The 18,066-nt window shown below is 38.4% G+C and overlaps 4 protein-coding genes and 1 long non-coding RNA gene across 6 annotated transcripts in view; 2 read left to right on the top strand and 3 right to left on the bottom strand.

Moving 5' to 3' along the window:
- LOC135943387 (neprilysin-4-like) overlaps positions 1–2,696 on the bottom strand; it is a 7,113-nt gene extending 4,417 nt beyond the window's left edge. The window contains exons 1-8 of the mRNA XM_065489888.1: positions 2,388–2,696; positions 2,243–2,326; positions 1,859–2,061; positions 1,282–1,386; positions 1,051–1,215; positions 834–987; positions 496–710; positions 79–255 (exon numbers count right to left, since the gene is read on the bottom strand). Coding sequence (XP_065345960.1) covers positions 79–255; positions 496–710; positions 834–987; positions 1,051–1,215; positions 1,282–1,386; positions 1,859–2,061; positions 2,243–2,326; positions 2,388–2,403 — 1,119 coding nt within the window. The 5' untranslated portion in view covers positions 2,404–2,696. The remainder of the gene's footprint in view (positions 1–78; positions 256–495; positions 711–833; positions 988–1,050; positions 1,216–1,281; positions 1,387–1,858; positions 2,062–2,242; positions 2,327–2,387) is intronic.
- Positions 2,697–3,996: 1,300 nt separating this feature from the next.
- Positions 3,997–4,637, bottom strand: LOC135942212 (uncharacterized). The gene is made up of 3 exons (XR_010575061.1): positions 4,484–4,637; positions 4,216–4,283; positions 3,997–4,133 (listed from the first exon to the last, which is right to left on the bottom strand). It is a non-coding gene; the product is annotated as an uncharacterized LOC135942212 (long non-coding RNA).
- Positions 4,638–5,327: 690 nt separating this feature from the next.
- Positions 5,328–9,765, top strand: LOC135942590 (alkylated DNA repair protein alkB homolog 8). The gene is made up of 11 exons (XM_065488777.1): positions 5,328–5,450; positions 5,673–5,806; positions 5,870–6,092; positions 6,142–6,273; positions 6,332–6,529; positions 6,867–7,023; positions 7,088–7,337; positions 7,441–7,596; positions 7,982–8,131; positions 8,193–8,439; positions 9,551–9,765. Exons 2-11 carry the CDS (start codon positions 5,699–5,701, stop codon positions 9,724–9,726), a joined length of 1,797 nt encoding a protein of 598 aa, XP_065344849.1. The 5' UTR covers positions 5,328–5,450; positions 5,673–5,698; the 3' UTR covers positions 9,727–9,765.
- Positions 9,580–15,026, top strand: LOC135942589 (polyunsaturated fatty acid 5-lipoxygenase-like). 2 transcript variants are annotated; one of them, XM_065488774.1, is made up of 15 exons: positions 9,580–9,717; positions 11,411–11,650; positions 11,953–12,173; positions 12,337–12,579; positions 12,637–12,768; positions 12,820–12,917; positions 12,974–13,103; positions 13,162–13,354; positions 13,410–13,527; positions 13,581–13,673; positions 13,726–13,892; positions 13,956–14,212; positions 14,274–14,339; positions 14,400–14,497; positions 14,648–15,026. In XM_065488774.1, exons 2-15 carry the CDS (start codon positions 11,467–11,469, stop codon positions 14,760–14,762), a joined length of 2,115 nt encoding a protein of 704 aa, XP_065344846.1. In that variant the 5' UTR covers positions 9,580–9,717; positions 11,411–11,466; the 3' UTR covers positions 14,763–15,026. The 2 variants fall into 2 exon arrangements, with proteins under 2 accessions (XP_065344846.1, XP_065344847.1); XM_065488775.1 differs by lacking the exon at positions 9,580–9,717 and adding an exon at positions 10,860–11,070.
- A 259-nt stretch (positions 15,027–15,285) lies between these two features.
- On the bottom strand, positions 15,286–18,011 carry LOC135941827 (transmembrane protein 145-like). The gene is made up of 12 exons (XM_065487566.1): positions 17,763–18,011; positions 17,601–17,675; positions 17,446–17,520; positions 17,192–17,380; positions 16,838–16,922; positions 16,710–16,781; positions 16,484–16,633; positions 16,245–16,417; positions 16,009–16,184; positions 15,824–15,944; positions 15,708–15,767; positions 15,286–15,654 (listed from the first exon to the last, which is right to left on the bottom strand). The coding sequence occupies exons 1-12, from the start codon at positions 17,865–17,867 to the stop codon at positions 15,322–15,324; spliced, it is 1,614 nt and encodes a 537-aa protein (XP_065343638.1). The 5' UTR covers positions 17,868–18,011; the 3' UTR covers positions 15,286–15,321.
- Between the last annotated feature and the right edge of the window lie 55 nt (positions 18,012–18,066).

Below are 18,066 nucleotides of genomic sequence, written 5' to 3'. Positions count from 1 at the left end.
TCCTTTTGAGAGTACCGTAATGATTATTGGAAGAACAGAATAAAATAGTCTATCATCGTTTGATTATCACAGCCCTACCAAGGAGTAAAATTGCTCTAGTTTGCTGGGGAACAGCGGCTCATCGTGGTTAACCACATTGGCTCTTAGTGATTCGATTTTCTTTAGTCCCAGTTTCTTGGTCTCTGCGTCTATCCAATTCAATTCCGTGCCATAACGTTTAACGTATTTTTTAATTACACTAAACATCCATAATGCCTGAAAGTGGAATTATAATTATTGGTCTATTTATCGACTTTTGGAGCATGGGTATTGCCGAATTTATGTGAAAGAAATTATAAGATTCCACACAAAAAAGGAATGTGTTGTTATAAACAAAAAAATAATTTTTTCTGTCAGTTACTTACGATCGTAAGATAACGTTTTTAAAGCAAAACGCTATAAACTCAATTCATGTGCCAATTAATTACAATTTTTGAAAAATTATTTCTTTTTCACCTGTTCTCTCAGCTCTTTATCGAGGTGAATTTTAGCGTATTCAAAGTTAACGATATATCCGTACGCTTTGTTGACCATTTCCACGCAAACCTTCCACCTTGGAGTAATTATGCGGGTGCCACCGACCTTCTGCCAGAGTTTTTGCTGCCTCATTTGGAATTCTCTTGTTGTGTAAGGGGCAAGGGATGAAAACACTCTCCACCAGATGCACATCTCTGAATTTTAAATATTGGGCCAAAAATTATTTTCATTCACCCTCAGCGTAAGTAATTAATAAGTAAAAGTACTATTATTTTCAACTATTTCCAAGTAAGGCCGATGTGCAAAATATCTCTCACCGATCAATTCAGGTCTGCTGGTTTGAAGCAGTCGCGACCACCGCTCGAAATATTGCTGATCTCTAACTATAATCCACCTGTCCTTTTCTTTTACCTTAAGGCTGGTGTTTTCGTCGCCATCAAGAACTTGTTTGAAGTACACAGACCAGTTAAACTGATTGAGTTAGAAAAAGTTGAGAGATGAGAATAAACTTTATTAAATAAATGGTCAATTTACCCTATTGGTAGAGTTTTTGCTGATATGCGAGTCGGTGATCTCCTGAAATTCCCTCAGGGTCATTTCCTGGTAATGCCCCGCATTTGTCGTCATGTTTTTCAGTTCCGAGTGAAACGTGTATATATCGCTTGCCATTCGTTTCGCGTCCACAGTGGCGCCTGGAACCTACGAATTTCAAGCCGAGAATAGAATTAATTTGGACTTGTAAACTAGCAAAATTGAAAAAATTACGTGTTTGATGAACATGTTGATGTAATTAGCAATAAAAGCTTCTACAGTATCTCTATCTCCCTGACATTTGGGCTCTGGAAACTCCTCATAGCTCCCTTTATGTACCTGCAAAATCAACAAAAAATTCGTAGAAGAAGAAAAATCGCTCAAAACAGTCTTCTTTTTTCAAATTTCAAATTAAATGACGCGTGTTTGAGTAAATTTTACTGGATGAAGATGAATTAATCCTGTTTGATTATTCTGTGAAGAGGTGCCACAGTTGCCGACTACCAAAATTTAGATACATGTAAATCGAGACATAATATCGTATTATTTGTCCATTTTTAATTACAATGTGGGATACAAACAAAATCGGTTTCACTTATTAGCAACATCGCCACAATATTTCTTAAGTTTATATTTACCGCTCATGATAAAAGGATTAAATTAGGAACCAAGTTAAAAATTAGATATTCTAATTCCTTCAGTGATTTATATCATTTATTTAATCCCCATTTTCCAGGATAACACGAGAACGGTTTTATTTATACCAATAATTGGTGGATTTATATTTTAAAAACGGGATCTATATTCAGACCTGCAAGACGTGTATGGAGTTGTTTAATGGATGCTGGATGACGTCTAATGAGAAGAAAATGCTATCGCCCAGCATTTTTTCTGCGTTGATTAAAGCCCTTTGCCACGAAAATCTTTCTCGTTTCTTCAACGTTGGCACTTGCGGTAGCCCTAGAGAGCGTAAAACTTCCAGAATAGGCTTCACACCCTTCTTTTCTATTTTTTCTAAGGAAAATAATCAAACATTATCTGAGGTGGTCATTCTCTGTTATTGCGGTATTAGTATTTTTAATTTAATTATTTGGTTGAAATGAAAAATTATGTTTGAATATTCATTATTATTGTTCATATTAAGATAAATAAATTCAAATATTGTCTTAGAGTTAAAGTCGCGCAGATGAGATACCTTCATCCAAGCAGCTTCGGTACAAACTTCTCGCCTGCACCAAAGGAATCGCCGTCAAATATGAGTTGTCAGCCTCGAGCATTTCTACATAAATCGAAATGCGTGTCAGGTAATAAAATATCGGTCAATATATGAGTTTAAAAACCTCTGATTTGATTCATGCTTTGATCTTTGAGGAGTTGAAACTGGTCCACGTGCGAGGCACCGTCGGGAACAGGGTGTTTTTCGATCCATCCTCCGCATGCAAACTGGTAGAAATCGTCGCACGGATCGACGCTCGTGTCGATTGACGAAGAAAGTCTTGCAGCTAATTGTAAGGAAAGAAAGCAAATTGAGCTAACTGCATGCTTGCAAACGAGCTTGTGGGTAGAGGTCTGAGCCGCCCAATTTTTGTCGGCTGCTGGCTAAACTGGCTTAGCCGCCTAAATCTGGTGGCTGCGGCGGCTCGCCTTAAATAGGTGGCTGCTGGCTCACGGCGCGGCTCTGGTCTCTCAAATAAATCACGTTTCTGAATTGAATTTTTCTATCAATTTTTACCAAAATTTATTTTTTAAGAGGGTTATTAGGTTTCACGAATTAATTAGCATATTTGTACTTTCTATATCAGTCAAAAAGATCGTATCTCGAGAAAGGGAACCGGAATCCGGTCTTTTGTCAGTTTTTCACACGGAACCAGAAATACTTTAACCGGAAAATTAATGGACAGGTTTCAATAAACCAAAATATTTTCGTTTTTTTTTGTCAATTAAAAATAATAAGAAGAATTTTCGCCGCAGCCACAAAGCAGGCTGAAAATTTTAGACGATTTATAATTAGTTTTGATGAAATTCCACTACAAAAATGAAAAACATCGCATTTTTCGACTTTTTTTGGGTTATTAGCACCTCCAAATCTTGGGTTCTAACCCTCAGATTTGCAATAACTACCAACCGTTAGACTCGTCTCAATCTCCGCTAATCAGCTAAAGTGTTTAGGGGGTACTTATATCCCATTCCCTTTTCAACAACATTGCTCCAATTTTGACAGTACAATTTTTAGCAAGCTTCATCTGTGGATTAAAAATATTTTACACAAAAACTTTTCGAAATTAACTCCCCTTCCTGAAAACAGAAAAATATTTTAATTGCGAATTAATATAAAAATCCAGAGGCATAAAATGTTTTACTTTTCGAGGAGTTTGAAGTATAGAAACTTAGGGGTGGATGTTAAGCACACCTAATCCCTTCAGCTGGTCAGAGGAAATTGAACCGAGTTCAATGGTATGGTTAGTTTTTGCTATTCTAATGTTTAAAACCCGAGATTTCGAGTTTCAAAAAACCCCGGAATTTGAAAAATTCTATTTTTTCGAAGTTGAGTATGGAATTTCTTGAGAAAAATTCATCTCTATGAAATTTTCATGGGACAACATTTGAATACATTTTATTATGTTCAAAATCATTTTCAAAAAAAAACCTTAAGATTTTTTATTCTTAAATATTTGATGATAGATTTTAATAATTAATTTATGGGGAAGAGAGCACTAAAGTGCGATCACTATTACAAGGTTTCAACCATTAATTAAGCCACCATACCACGTTGACAAACGGAAAGTAATCAGTACATTGAAACCTTCAAAACGGCATTTTTGCAATATTAGTCGCAGTTTTTAAAGTTGTACCCGGCTGGCTTGCGCGGCTCGCGCAGACCTCTACTTGTGCGAGTCCCGCCCCGTGTTGAGGTTGTCTCGGGACGGGACTCCCTAAAGCATAATTTACCTGATATTGATGTATGAATAGTAGAGTCAAAACGTATACACGCATAGCTTTTTTCATCTTGATGCAGAGCAGGGAAAGGTGCGAATACAAGTAAGTGACACATTATTATGTACCGAGGTAAACATCGCAAATAATGCCTGGAAAAAATATCGTATATACCATTTTCTCAATGTTCATTCTTTTTTTATAATGTTAAGCATCTTAATTTCATTAACTCACTTGCATTTTGAGTTTGCTTCAGTGGTTTTAGAAAACTGTAACTCCCGTTTTAGTAACTTCTGACGTACCTACATAAAAAATAGCATTACAATAATTTAATCTTTGATTATAATTAAATTTTTGAGTTAAAGTAAGATCCTTTTGACTCCCAGTGTGATATTTAAACTATTCATGATTTATTCTACAACTAACAATGAGTTGAAGAATAAGTGAAGAGCAACTTCCCCGGAGGAACTTTTGGTACATAATATTCTCTCGTCATACTCACTTGGTCGAACCTGCTGGGCATCATGGCTGGTGGTTCTTTGAAAATGCTCGCTACGGGCTGTCGAGCTTTCCAATTATATTTCCAATATTCAATTAATATTTTGTTTTTCAGTTTGGTTTTTTAGTTGAATTATGAAGACTTAATTGTTACTGATATTTTTACTCGACCTGTTTTTACGGGAAACAACGAAAACCTATTTTGAGCAATCTCAACAAATATGTTTATAAAAAGGCTAAAAAGGCATCTTGAGTTTTTAGCTGGGAATTAAGTAAGATAATGGGAAGTGAGCAGCAAAGGCTGCGCGCTAATGTCCTACAAAATGTTTTCCGCTGCCTCTGCTTCTGAGATTAAGTGCAGAGTTTTTCTTCTGAAGTGATAATGAGACTAAGTCTGGTGACCCTGAGCCACATTTGACGGTGATTCCTTTGATGCAGGCGAGAAGTTAATATCCCCAAGTATTAGTTTAATTACACAGGGTAAACCCCTAATTATTTGGCAATCTTTGTATTAAATTGATATTTTTAACACCACTTGTACACGCTGTCTGATGGTAAAAGATTTTCCCCTGCTCTTCCCTTACTGTTATTAATATCTCCATTTTTTCTCTCGCAATAGCTCACTCAGAACTGCTCAGAACACAGAGCAAAAAGTATGTATACCAAGGATACAAAATAGTCAGAAAATGTCACAGACAAATATAAAGGACCACCTTTTGATAGATCACGAAAAGGAGAAAAGCAAAAAATTGCACGGCTAACTTGATTTCTAGATCACCCGCCAGGTGGTGTCTGATTCATCGTCAGCTAAAATTCTGAATTTCAATGCTGTCAGCTGTGCCTTGGTAATCAACACAACACGTGAAGTAGATACAGAAGTTTGATGTTTATGTGAAAAGTGACCAAGCAACAAAAGAGAGGAAGAACGAAAACAGATACATTCAACACTTGAAGCTAAAATCTTAATTGAAGTAAGCTTTCAAATGTCATGATGTTTACATAGATAAATTAATTGGTTCTGTTTGCTTGTTTATTGGGTTTATTGACAGTAAATTTAATTTTTCTTATTAGATACATACCTGGCAATACATATTTATATTGATAAATACACTGTATAACTTTGACAATTTTGCCTGTTTTTGGCCGTTCACTCTTCTTCTATTACACCCTTCCTAATTATCACAAATTTTTAGAAGAGGCTGCTAAAACTGGGGTGACGATGAACTGCAAGGGCGCATATAAATCCAAAATATCTCGGAAGCTCAGGAAATACTCAAATATTCTGAAAGAGGCTCATAATGTTGAAATATCCGAAACGGATACAGAGGTTTGTATATTGGGATGAAGGAAAAAAATGTCTTCTCTATATTTTTATCTCACATTTTTTCAGTTTCTGGCAATTTGTAATGCTGGTCTCACGACTGGATTATCAAGGGAAATAATTATGGAAGCACTCGATGAAACGCACGTCGCAGCCCTAAAAGATATTCACTTTGTGGAAAACACCTCAGTGACTTTTCTCACCTGCGTTAACGCTGGTTTTGCAATGTCTGTGTTGAAGGCTTTAAACGAGGACATGCACTGTGACTTCTTTGTTGTGTTTGTTAAAAACAGTAAGCTCAGACATGAAACACTTTCTTAAAATCTAATTTTTCAATAAAGTTCCAGAATTTGCATTGCACTCGGAAGCCTCCCTACCTGCCGGTCTGATTTTGTTGGAAAATTTTGTTTCTCCAGAGGAAGAAATCGCTTTACTAAAATCAGTTGACTGGACTTCAGCAACACCTGAGCAGGGTACCCACAATTTTGGTGAAATACTTTAATACAGGCTTAAATAAATTTCTCAAAACAGGTCAGTCATTAAAGCACAGGCAAGTGCGGCATTTTGGCTACCAGTTTGAGTATGGATCCAACAATGTGAATCCAGAGAAACCCCTTGATGCTAAAATCCCTTCAGTGTGTTCTCCTGTGTTTGATCGGGTGGTTCAGCGAGAAATAACTGCCTGGGTTCCAGACCAACTCACTGTCAACCAATATGAACCAGGGCAAGGTGATTACCACTTCCTTTTCTCTAGTTTCTAATTTTATATTTATACAAAACTTTACCAAATTTTACGAATTTCTTAAAAAATTGTTTTTCAAAAAAAGTGCTAATAATGCAATAAACCCAAGAAAATATTTTTCAAGGTTAACTTCACAAGTAATATATAAATGAATTTGAAATTATGTTAGTTTCTTTTGATGATTATTTCTTTGCAAGATTGTTCATAAAAGAAAACCACAAATATTTTATTCGGGAATTCAACTACTTACACATTTGTTATTTAATATAGTTGCATTTATTGTGCCTTAATCGCTTCTGTGTCCATTGCAAATTTAAATTGTAGGTATTCCACCTCACATCGACACCCACAGCGCCTTTGAGGACCCAATTCTTTCTCTTAGTCTCGAATCAGATGTGGTGATGGAGTTCAGAAAGAGTGGTGTTGTAGTACCTGTACTTTTGCCTAGGAGATCTCTACTTGTCATGTCTGGTGAATCACGGTAAATTGAAATTCAAAACTACGAATACTCGAAGACTAATCCAAACTATTGATTTGTTTCAAAGATATGCGTGGACACATGGAATCAACCCTCGCAAGTCAGATGTGGTCAATTGCCCAGATGGAAAGCTCAGTTTGGTTCAGAGAAAGAGGCGAACATCATTCACCTTTAGACGTCTCTTAAGAAGAGCTTGCACTTGCACTTTTTCTCAGTTCTGCGATTCCCAAAAAGAAAATGATGTGCTATCTAGAGAAAACATAAGTAATAACTGTAACGAAACAGCGTCAAAATTGGAGAATTTACACGTCCACCAGGTAAGCCGCACATCATTATGAGCAGATAGAAAAATAAAGGCTTTTTTACTTTTTGCTCGCCACTATCTTAACACAATTGCAATGATTGCCTTAATATGTTTAGGTTTATGAAGAAATTGCGGGCCACTTCAGCGAAACTCGTCACAAACCCTGGCCAAATGTGTTGTCGTTTGTGAACAAGCAAGTTCCAGGCTCGGTCATTCTGGATGTAGGTTGCGGCAATGGGAAATACCTAGGTCTCAACAAACAAAGTTTCCAGGTAGGTTTCCCTTAATCCAGGGCAAAATCTTATAGTAAACAAGAACAAGTTGGTGAATGAATCCACATTTTATTGCGTTTGGTTTTGTACCATGCTTATTCCTGCTTTGGGACTTATAATTCTCACGTAAAATTTCAATTTTTAAATCTATTACAATTAAAAGGAAGGAGGTTTGGAAAGAAATTATTATTATTTACTAATTAAAGTTCTACAAAATTTGGGGTGAGAGCAGCTAGGTACGAAAAATCCTATTTTTAGAGTGGAATGATTTGATTTTTTCATGGTATTATTATGTACGTGTGTCACCACAAAAAATACTAACCCTCTGAGTATGTTATGTGTAATCCTATACTGAATAAATTTTGTGGTGAAACATGTCAATTAGGTTGGATGTGATATGAGCCAACATTTGTTGAAAATCTGCCGGGAGAGAGAATTTGAGACCTTCCTCAGCAACTGCCTCGCATTACCGTTCAAGGACAACAGCGTGGATTGCTGCATTTCAATTGCCGTAATCCATCATCTCTCCACTGAGGTCTGCGTCCCCGTAAAGTTAGAGCGTGCTTTTTAATTCAGTAATTGTGTTTGATTACTAGGATCGCCGCTTGAAAGCGATTTCGGAGATGGTGAGGGTGTTGGCGCCTGGAGGAGAGGCACTAATTTATGTTTGGGCAAAAAATCAAGAGAGGGACCAGCAGAAGTCGAGCTATTTGAAGCAGTGCAACAACAAGCCGTCAGAGGAGAAGCCTGCGCCAATCAGCCCCTTCTCCCTCCCTGTTCACACAAACAGAACCCAATTCTGTCACTCAGATCTTCTTGTGCCGTGGAAGCTGAAGCAAAAAGGTAGGGCTCATTCCAGAATTTCATCTATTTCCTATTTCCTTTTTATATTGACTGTCACAAAAGAACTAAAGACAATCCAGGGATTTAAATTACGTTCAACCATCTTCGCATAACGCTGGAGGAAGCCAACAAAAGTTGACACTTGACAACACGTCTAATTTGAGATAGCCTCTATTTTCAATTCCTTTTACGCACAACATAATATGATAGCACGCGAAAATATCAGTGTCTTGCGTAAGTAAACTGTTATACCTATATAGTGACAGCCAATAGTAATTTATTTCGCCCAAAATATAACCCTTTTTAATTGGGATTCAAATGAGAGATAATCAAAACATTTTAGTAGCACTAAACAGAATTGGCCATGGAAAAACAAAACAGCGATCTTGTCATTGAGATGTTTTCAATGGAGGTTACCATTTTTAATATAAGCTTTTGGTAATAATTTGACATTAAGTTTGCAAGCTCCTCAAATCTGAAAGTAGGTTTTAAAATCGTTGTCTATCGGTTTTCAATAGGTTTTAATTAATTGCACTCGCAAGTATATAATTTGAATTTTTGCTTGAATGTTTTTTTAGTTTGTCTGAGGTACTTCCACCACGCACTTGCTGAGGCAAGAATAAGAAAGTGTTTTAAAATATACTTTAATTTTACTTTTCCATTCAGAAATTATTAAAACAAAAAAACTTCTAAACTTCTCGTAAGTCTAAAAGTAATTTATACCCTGTAAAACTAAATACGGACTGCAGAGGCTATATCAAATTTATTGCCACTGATTGTGAGTTGCTTTACGTTTAAATTGGGCTTGCACGCGTTACATGTACCTCATGCATTTCATTGCATTTAAACCCTTCTTGATGCTGCTAGATTAGATAAGGAAACATACGTTTGAATCCATGAGTGCTAAAGAAGAATTAATAATTAATTTAATTAATGTTAAAAAATACCATTTTCTTGTTAAGATTCAATAGTGTTGCATGAAACACCGTTGTTAATCCTCTCTGCTCTTTTGTGGGAAATCATTAGAAGTATTTACGCTCCTACATATTCTTCGCTTCATAGGGTTCCAAGGCAAAATTTTATTTGAGCAATCCATACTTTTTTGTTCCAGGTTTAAAAAACTCTGGGTTGGATAGTAGAGAGAGCGAGGAAGTATATTTCCGCTACTATCACATGTTCGAGGAGGGTGAGCTGGAGCTGCTTTGCAACAGACTAAATAACGCATCTGTGGAGCGGAGCTACTACGATCAGGGCAACTGGTGCGTCGTGTTGAAAAAGGTGTTGTGACTTTAAAGAAAATACAATGACGTCAATATTTTGAGAAAATTCCACCTGGGTTTATTTTTATAGTCGTTTACGTCAGGGTAACCTCGGGAGATTTATTTCTGTCCATCTTGTTATTTAATGACGTCGATGCACCATCCCGACTATGGCCTGAGAGCCGGTCAAAGCCTTCTGACGTGCCCTCCGGCCACTCTCTCTTCTGCTAGTCTGGTGTTTCCCATCCAACTACGTCATTCCGCGCTCAATTTGCAAAGATCGCACGTGAGTCACGTTCATTGAGAAAAAGTCGCTGGGACTTTCGTGCCAATTAACTGGTTTATATTGTTGCAAACACGTGAATCCTGTCTTCTACTTGAAACTTATAACTCTGTGCATTTTGAACTCACATATAAATATTCTCATTTAATGATCAGCGGAGGCAGGTATCTTACTCAAGGCTATCCAGTGTCGTTCGAAGTTTTTATTCAATGGGTTTGAATCGTGGGCTGGCCGGTTATGCGTTTCAAGTAGTTCAACGTATTAGTTTTAATCAAGGTCGGCGATTATTCTTGATCACGTATTCAGATATGCATAATTACAAGTTACACTAATTATCCTACATTCAGTTATGATAATCATGGCATAAATCTAACATGTTTTCTGATTAAATATAAATATAAATTATGATACAAAGTGTAGCTAGTCCAATAAGGCTTTGACTTGTCCTCTGCTCTGGAAACACAGGAGCATTGTCTTTGATTAAGAATAAGAGCAAATAATGGTAATAAAAACAATGAATTGCTTCTGTTTCACCTATCATTTTCTGTCGTGATTTTAATTCTCTTTTTGCTCATTTAAAATCAGTATCCCATAAATCTCAGAAAAATATAAGCACACGTAAGTGCAAAAGAATTGCTGCTCCTAATGTTTGTCAATTTGACCGAACTAGCCTTGAGACGTGAAACGCGCGCCGCTACCTGCATAAGCCATACTCATTCTGTCCACAAGCAGGTGATTAATGTGGGCAATTCCCTTTCACAGAAGGTGATTTTACTTGAAAGCATTTCACTCGCATCCGTTCTGACCCATCCATCCGTTATTACGTGAGCACTAAATTGAGAAGTCGTGTTTTGCGTGTGTATCCAAAAATACACACATTCTAAACAACAATTTCGAAGGCCTATTCCCTGTCTGACGAATATTTCCTCCTGTCTGCAGTTAGTGCAGCGTCACTCGTTCACTGGAATTAAAATGTCATGCCTATTAACCTCTGCACAAGTGCCAAGACGGGAAGGAGTGCCGAAATGACATAACGGGCTCATTGTCAGCCCACTGCGTATATTTTTGGTTCCCCGCTGCACTAGAGAGGTGAGCAAGCAGATTATCTACTGCCTGCTGTAAACCGCTCTCCTCGCCTTAAACAAATTCTAATTTGCACTGCCCATTATCGTGTCTGATTCACGCATTTTAAAGTGTCGCCTGCTTGTCAGTGAGAGTGCAATACAGTCTATCTTTATCACACGAGTTGGGCGAACAAGATAGCGGCGCGCGGTTGAGTGCAGTGCAGGCACCGATTGAGGAAGTTGTGCGCATGATTTTGGCCCTTGTGACAAAAAAAGTGATCGAGTTTCCTTTGGTTTGCCGACTCGTCCCATTTTAAATAAGCTGAAGATAAACCACGCTCTAAAATAATAATTATAAAAAACAGGATCCAACCAACAAGTCTCTCAGAAGTGCAGCTCAGAGACGAGGCCGCGTTTAAGAATGGAAGGGGAAACTACAAATACGGAGGAGATGCTGCGGAATGCTGTAGTGGCCGTCGAGCTAGGCTCTGAACCTGACGATCAAACGGATGCTGCTTCTGGTGGAATGATGCCATTGTTTAGTTCGCTTTTTGAGATGCCCCGTTTCAAGGTGCACGTTACAACGGGAGATAAGGCTCGGGCAGGTAAGGATCAGCTCATTTATTTTATGTTAATCATGATAAGAGCTAGTGGCTAGAGAGCCAGCGCAAAATAATCCTAATAATTGTTTCTACAAAATTTCAATTAACTCATTGCATCATTTTATTTTTAGGCTTCTTTTTGCCAATCTTTATTTATTGCAAAAAAGTTGAATATTTTCTAACAAGCTACATACTTTTCTGATGTTCTTGCAAATAGTGGTGCGGTTCTTTTTTAAAGCTAGTAGCAAAATCTCTTAAATTGTAAACCAACTTTTGATTTGACATTGAAATCGAAAATTGCGCAGGGACCGACTCAACGGTTCTCCTTAGACTTGTGGATGAAACAGGCGCAAAAACCGAGTGGAACCGGTTGGACAAATTCTTCAGAAATGATCATGAGCGCGGAGAAACCCATTCTTATTCAATCAGTGCTGGCAAGCTGGAACAGCCTGATGAAATTGCCTACATCCAGGTGAAAAGGCAATCTACACTAATTGACGATCACTGGTTTCTGGACAAAATTGTGGTAAGCACTAATTTTACTGTTGAAAGTCTCAATAACACTATTATTTGCCCCATTAAATCTGTCCAGTATTTTTATTTTATAATTTATTGCTTTAAATTCCTGTATTCAGTTGAAGCTACAGATGATGCAACTTTGTTATAATTTCTTTCAATTTGGCTCTTAGGTTGAGGATACCAAGAGAAAATTCTCTTATGTGTATCCAGTGCAAAGGTGGATAAAAAGAGGAGTCGATTACAGTTTATACCAGTATGATGCGTGCTTGCCATGTGATGATGCTCAATTGGATCTGCGGCAAGAGGAGCTCAGGGAGAAAAGAAAATTGTACGAGTTCAAAGAAACAATTCCAAATGGACCTAAGCAGGTGAAAGACCTGCCCAGCGATGAAGAATTTTCGTCTGGTGCAAAGGTAGATCTATAAATCATAAATTGTTCTTTGATCACGCTACAATTACAAATCTTTCAGTCTGATATCATCATAGAAAAGGGAAAGCTGCTGTTCAGGAAACTTTATTTAGAGTTCACAACACAGAAGTGGAAAATATTTGATGATGTCTACAGTATTTATCACCCAGATCATTCTCTCCCCAAGCCAGCTGTAAGGGGTTTGATTTTAAGTCATTCACGCTCTTTAATGTTTAAATTTTAGTGCGCAGAATTCTGGAGGGATGATAAATGGTTTGGTCTTCAAAGAGTGCAAGGTGTAAACCCAGTTCTAATCACCCTTTGCAAAGAAATACCAGCAAAGTATATAACTCGTCATGAGTGGGTGTGGGTGTATTAAAATTTATTCCTAATTTCAGGCTGGCTGTAACAGCAGAAATGGTGGAACCGTTTTTGGAAGGCATTAGTTTGGAAGCAGCTTTGAGCACAAACAAAATTTTCATCATTGATTTGGAGTTTTTGGATGGCGTCTCGTGCAAATTAGAGAAGGTGGGTTCACACTCAACTTTATCTAGGATCTGCAGTAAAACTTATCTTATTTGCACAGATGGTGTCACCGATTGCACTCTTTTACCTGAACAAATCTGATGACTTGCTCCCCATCGCAATTCAACTTTTCCAAGAACCGTCGCCATCTAATCCCGTCTTTCTGCCCAGCGACCCAGCCAACACCTGGCTTCTGGCAAAGATGTTTTACAACATGGCAGACGCACAACACCACCAATCTTACACACACCTAGGTAAGTTGACGTCTGCGTTGAATTTTTATAGCTTTATTTATTTACTTTTCTTCAGGAACAACTCATTTATTGATGGAGACGATGAGTATTTCTGCGCATCGAAACTTGTCTCCTTCGCACCCCATTTTCCGACTATTGGCGCCGCATTTTCTGTACCTTCTTGCCATTAATGCGTAAGCTAGTGTGACGTAATTAAAACAAAGATACATTTCCAATTTTGTCATAGGCGTGGACTAGAGAAATTGTTGTCTCCAGGAGGGTGGATCGATGTTGGCATGACGGTACGGCGGGAAGGAATGTTTGAACTCATTGCCAAGGGGTAAAAGTGTTTTGCCAAAGTAAAATCATTTGTATTGACAGTTTAAATCTAGGTTCCAACAGTGGGATCTTCTGCTAAATGGAGATGTGGAAGCCGAGATAGGGTCAAGAGGTGTTCTTGATCCAGAAATTCTGCCATACTATCCATACAGGGATGACGCTTTGCCGCTGTTCAAAATAATCAAGAAATATGTGACAAAAATTGTCAACTTATATTACAGTAAGCTCCCTGAAGTTTTATCCAAATCTTCCAGAATTATAAAAATTAATTTAAAACTTGCAGAAAGCCCAGAAAAGCTTTTGAATGACGAGGAAGTGCAAAACTGGTGCAAAGAAATGGCAACTCCTCTGGAGGAAGGAGGCTGCGGCGTTCATGGCGTGCCAGAAAAACTTGAGAACTTGGAGCAGCTGGTGCACATCTGTACTGCAATGATTTCCGCATGCAGCATGGGCCACGCTGGATCGTTTCAGCAGTATGATGCATACGGTTTTGTACCTAACTACCCAGGAGTCCTTGAAAAAATGCCGCCACAGTCAAAGGTTTGTTTATCTCTTTTTCAAATCCGCATTAAAACTCATGTTCATTTATTTGTATTATCAGGAGGACTTTGGTGACGAAAAACTCTTGGAGTACTTGCCAGACAAGGAAACAACTCTATATATTATGGTACCCATTTCATAACCAGTGCGCCTTAGACTTTCTACAACTGGCTTTTTGTTCTATCAGGTCATCACAAGCTTGCTCAGCAGAAAGGGGACCCAGAGCTTGGGAGACTTTGAAGTTCAATACTTGTATGACCCAGAGGCGGTGATTATTGCTGATGAGTGAGTACATTTAAAGCTATCTAAAAGGGGTCTTAATTTTTCCATAATGCTAAGATTTTATTTGAATTAGCTTCCTATTTAGTTATATTAACGTAATCAACTTCAATTTTTCTACCGCTTGTTACTGAAACATATATTTACTGTCAATAGATTTCGTTTTGACCTGCACAAGCATTCCTCTCAGACTGAGCAAGTCAACCGTCAAAGGGACTTCAAGCATGACTGGCTTGACCCGAAGAGTGTTCCCAACTCGATTAGCATTTAAGCTGTCCAAAACCTCTACATTCCTTGCTTGCTTCATCTTCCATAATTTTGTGATTTTTACTTCAGTATTGTTGAGCATAGCCTGAAGACTATTATTATATAAACAGCGTTAAATTATGAAAATAATTATTGTACAGTTCTACAGTATTATTATAAGGTGCTAAATGATGGTGTCTTGTAAAGAAAATTAAATGTACCTAGATTAAAAGACTGAAAGTAAAGCATGCAGCTCAAGTTGAATAAACTATATTATATTCTAATGTTATTTCAATATTTATTTTAATTTTTCCAAAAAAAACCTGCTCTTTTTTGTCCTATCAAATTTGGCTTAAAACGCAGTTTTCAGACTAACCCGCGCGTGAACAGCACGGCAATGTGTAATTTAGATAATTATCTGATTAGATATTTTTAAAGGAATCACGCAAGGCTGCCGAAGCCCGCTTCTTAATCTTAAATCAACAGTAGAAGTTGACCTTGCCGCAAATTCGGAGCGTAAATATAGCTAGAGAAACTTGTAATTTAACATAATCTCATATTATTTATTTGTACTTATAACGGCGTCAAAATTTTTGCACACCATCCTGCGTGGCTATCCGCCGTTGCTCGTGGTCTGGGCTCAAACTATTGTCAGATTCTGTGCTCACTCCTGGTGTGGTCACTTCAGCCGCAGCTGGGGTCATTGAGGTTGCGTTGTTATTCACCTGCTGGCTGACAGTGAACAAGCCAACTGGAACGTGGCTGGCCCAGTCACCGTTCTGCTGGTGCGGACTCGTTTTCCTCCCCATCTGTCCCAAAGCCTGCTCAATCACAGCACTTGACGGCGCGTAAGCGTGTTGGTTGAACGTGTTTTCTTCGTCCTCAGTTTCTCTCATTGTTGGGGTCATCACTCCGACCTTAAAAAGTCGATTAAAAAGTCTGTTGTTTAAAAACTCGAATCGGAACTTACTTGCGACGTGCGAACGTGATAGGGGAAATTCGCGTTTGCTCTTGACGGCCTTGTGAGTACCTATGTAATTTAATTTGTCAAGTCAGCCTGATCATGCTGGATGTTAAACGACTTACACAAAACGCGATGTGGCCTGCCAAAGCGATCGTGTGCGAGGCACCGCACCACACCGTTTCCCGCACCCATTTATCCACCCATAAGCTGGAAACGAGCACTAGTATGGGCCCGGAGATGAACCTTGTTTACCCGAAAATGATTATAGCTTTTATAACCCGCTATTGCGAGGGCAATGTCAACTCACCACAAAGCGGCGAGTGTTGCGAAGCGCTTGTAAAATCGCACCTTCGATCCGGCACCTTTGGCCAGAGTTTGGGCCGTGGAAAGGAGCGCTCGAGCCCAGGCAATTAAGCGCAGACTCGCTAGTCCGTGTCCAACTGGTGACTCGTAAAGATACAGCACCTCCCCAGGGTCAAATAGCTGTTTCATTAATATCCAACGATTGGTTGATGCAAATCAAAATTACAGCTATTACCATACCTGATTTTCCCAGGCGAATAGAGCGATTTGCCCGGCGGAATAAAGGCACATGAAGATTGTCAGACGCACCGCAGCGCTGAGTTTTAGTCTGCCTTTTGTGACAGTGTAGCCCTGAGCCAGCAGCATGAGCATGAGTAAAAAAATATTTTCGCTGGCAGCTTCCAGTAATCGTCCTTAATAAGTTATTGTCATTGTAAAAAATTTGAGTTTTTTTTCATATATATATAGAAAATCAGCACCTATGTCTTTGAGAAGTGGGCTTCCGATTCCGTCACCAGCATACCTGGCATATGAGAAGCCCTGTGTCCCAATGCCTAATGTTTGTAACATGACAGACACTATAAATTGCCGGTATGTGGTGTGCAAAAGCTGCCGCGAGCGTAGTTCAACTGGAAACAAAGAATACATCATAATAGCTGCCATGTGACAAAACATCAGATTGGAATAATTCAAAGGAATACTAACCAGCGAAAATCAATACGGCGAAGAGAAGGACCACGTAAATGAAAAGAAAGGTGATCAGAAGTGGCAGGATGTCTAACAGAAGAAAAAAAAGATATTATTAATTTTAATGTATTAAAAATCAGGCATACAAAATTCATCGGCAGAAAAATGGTGCCTCCAGTAATCTTCAGGTGGTCCATTCGTCATATGGAATTTGTACTGAAGATTTAGGCCCTGAAATTAATTTATAAAACTTAAACGTTTTTTAGCTGGTCAAACTTCCCTGCAATAAGGCATATTTATACAACCAGCACAGTCGAGATAACGCGCTGGTTGCATATACAGAAAATATATCATTTTTGGTGTTCACTCTGTTATTAATTTATTTCCTTTTTTCTTAAATCCATACGAAAATAATTTTATGGAAATATGACCAAAAGTTCTTAATACGATTACTAAAAATGCAAAATTTTGCAATGCTACAGGTATTTTTAGAAGCACACCTTTGTAGTATTGCAATTGCTAATCGCCAAAAACCACCATCTCTCTCGGGCGGAGCGGAATCGTCTGTCGTTGACGCATGTAATTACATCGTCTTCCTCAGAACAGCCAGAAAGGAAAGGAGTCTTTGCTGACAGCGAAATTACTTGGTTCTGTCCTGCGGCCATCACAGCTTCTTTCTCGCGACAAGTCTTCAAAGACATAAAAAGGCACGTGTTCCCGTTTCTTCAATTTTAAGAGCATTTAAATTATATACCTTATTTGTCTTATACACAGCCGGCCACTGTGTGTCGGTATCATAATAAAGGAGCAAGTTTTGCACGGCAAATACCTGCATAAATTAGGAACAATTAAAAAATTACTGGAATATCTTTGTAACGAGTGATAGTGTCGTCACTCAAGTTATCATACTCTGTCGTAAGTAATTGTGTATTGAAAGCGACCCTCCTCAGACAGGAAGCAAAATCGTGCTATAAAAGCCCAGTCCTAGAATTTAAAAAAAGGAATTTGACAAATGATGTTAGTGCAGTAGCCAATAAAATGTTATGAGCATTTCGCGTCGCACCACCTTACCTCTGCACTATTCAGTTCTCCTTCAATATATTTCGTTTGCCCGATCCTTGACATTAACACTATCAACGTTATAGCCGCAATCACTTGTTTGGTGACGACAGACATTGTCTTAAGCTTTGCAAATCAAAACGAAGCTCTCAAATTTTCAGACACACTAACCCACTACTCCATGAGCCTATAGTCTACTAAAAGTTCATAACTCTTTGATCGCAGTTGTCATAGCGACAAGCGCAATAACACAGGTCGCGCGTTAGCTGCACTCCGCGTGACCGATTGCTATGTGTAACATGCGCTGGTATCTCAT

Source organism: Cloeon dipterum, chromosome 4 (genome assembly GCF_949628265.1).
Source record: "Cloeon dipterum chromosome 4, ieCloDipt1.1, whole genome shotgun sequence".
NCBI classification, from domain to species: Eukaryota; Metazoa; Arthropoda; class Insecta; order Ephemeroptera; family Baetidae; genus Cloeon; species Cloeon dipterum.
The sequence above is the reverse complement of the archived record's forward strand: the minus strand, read 5'-3'. Positions and strand labels throughout refer to the sequence as shown.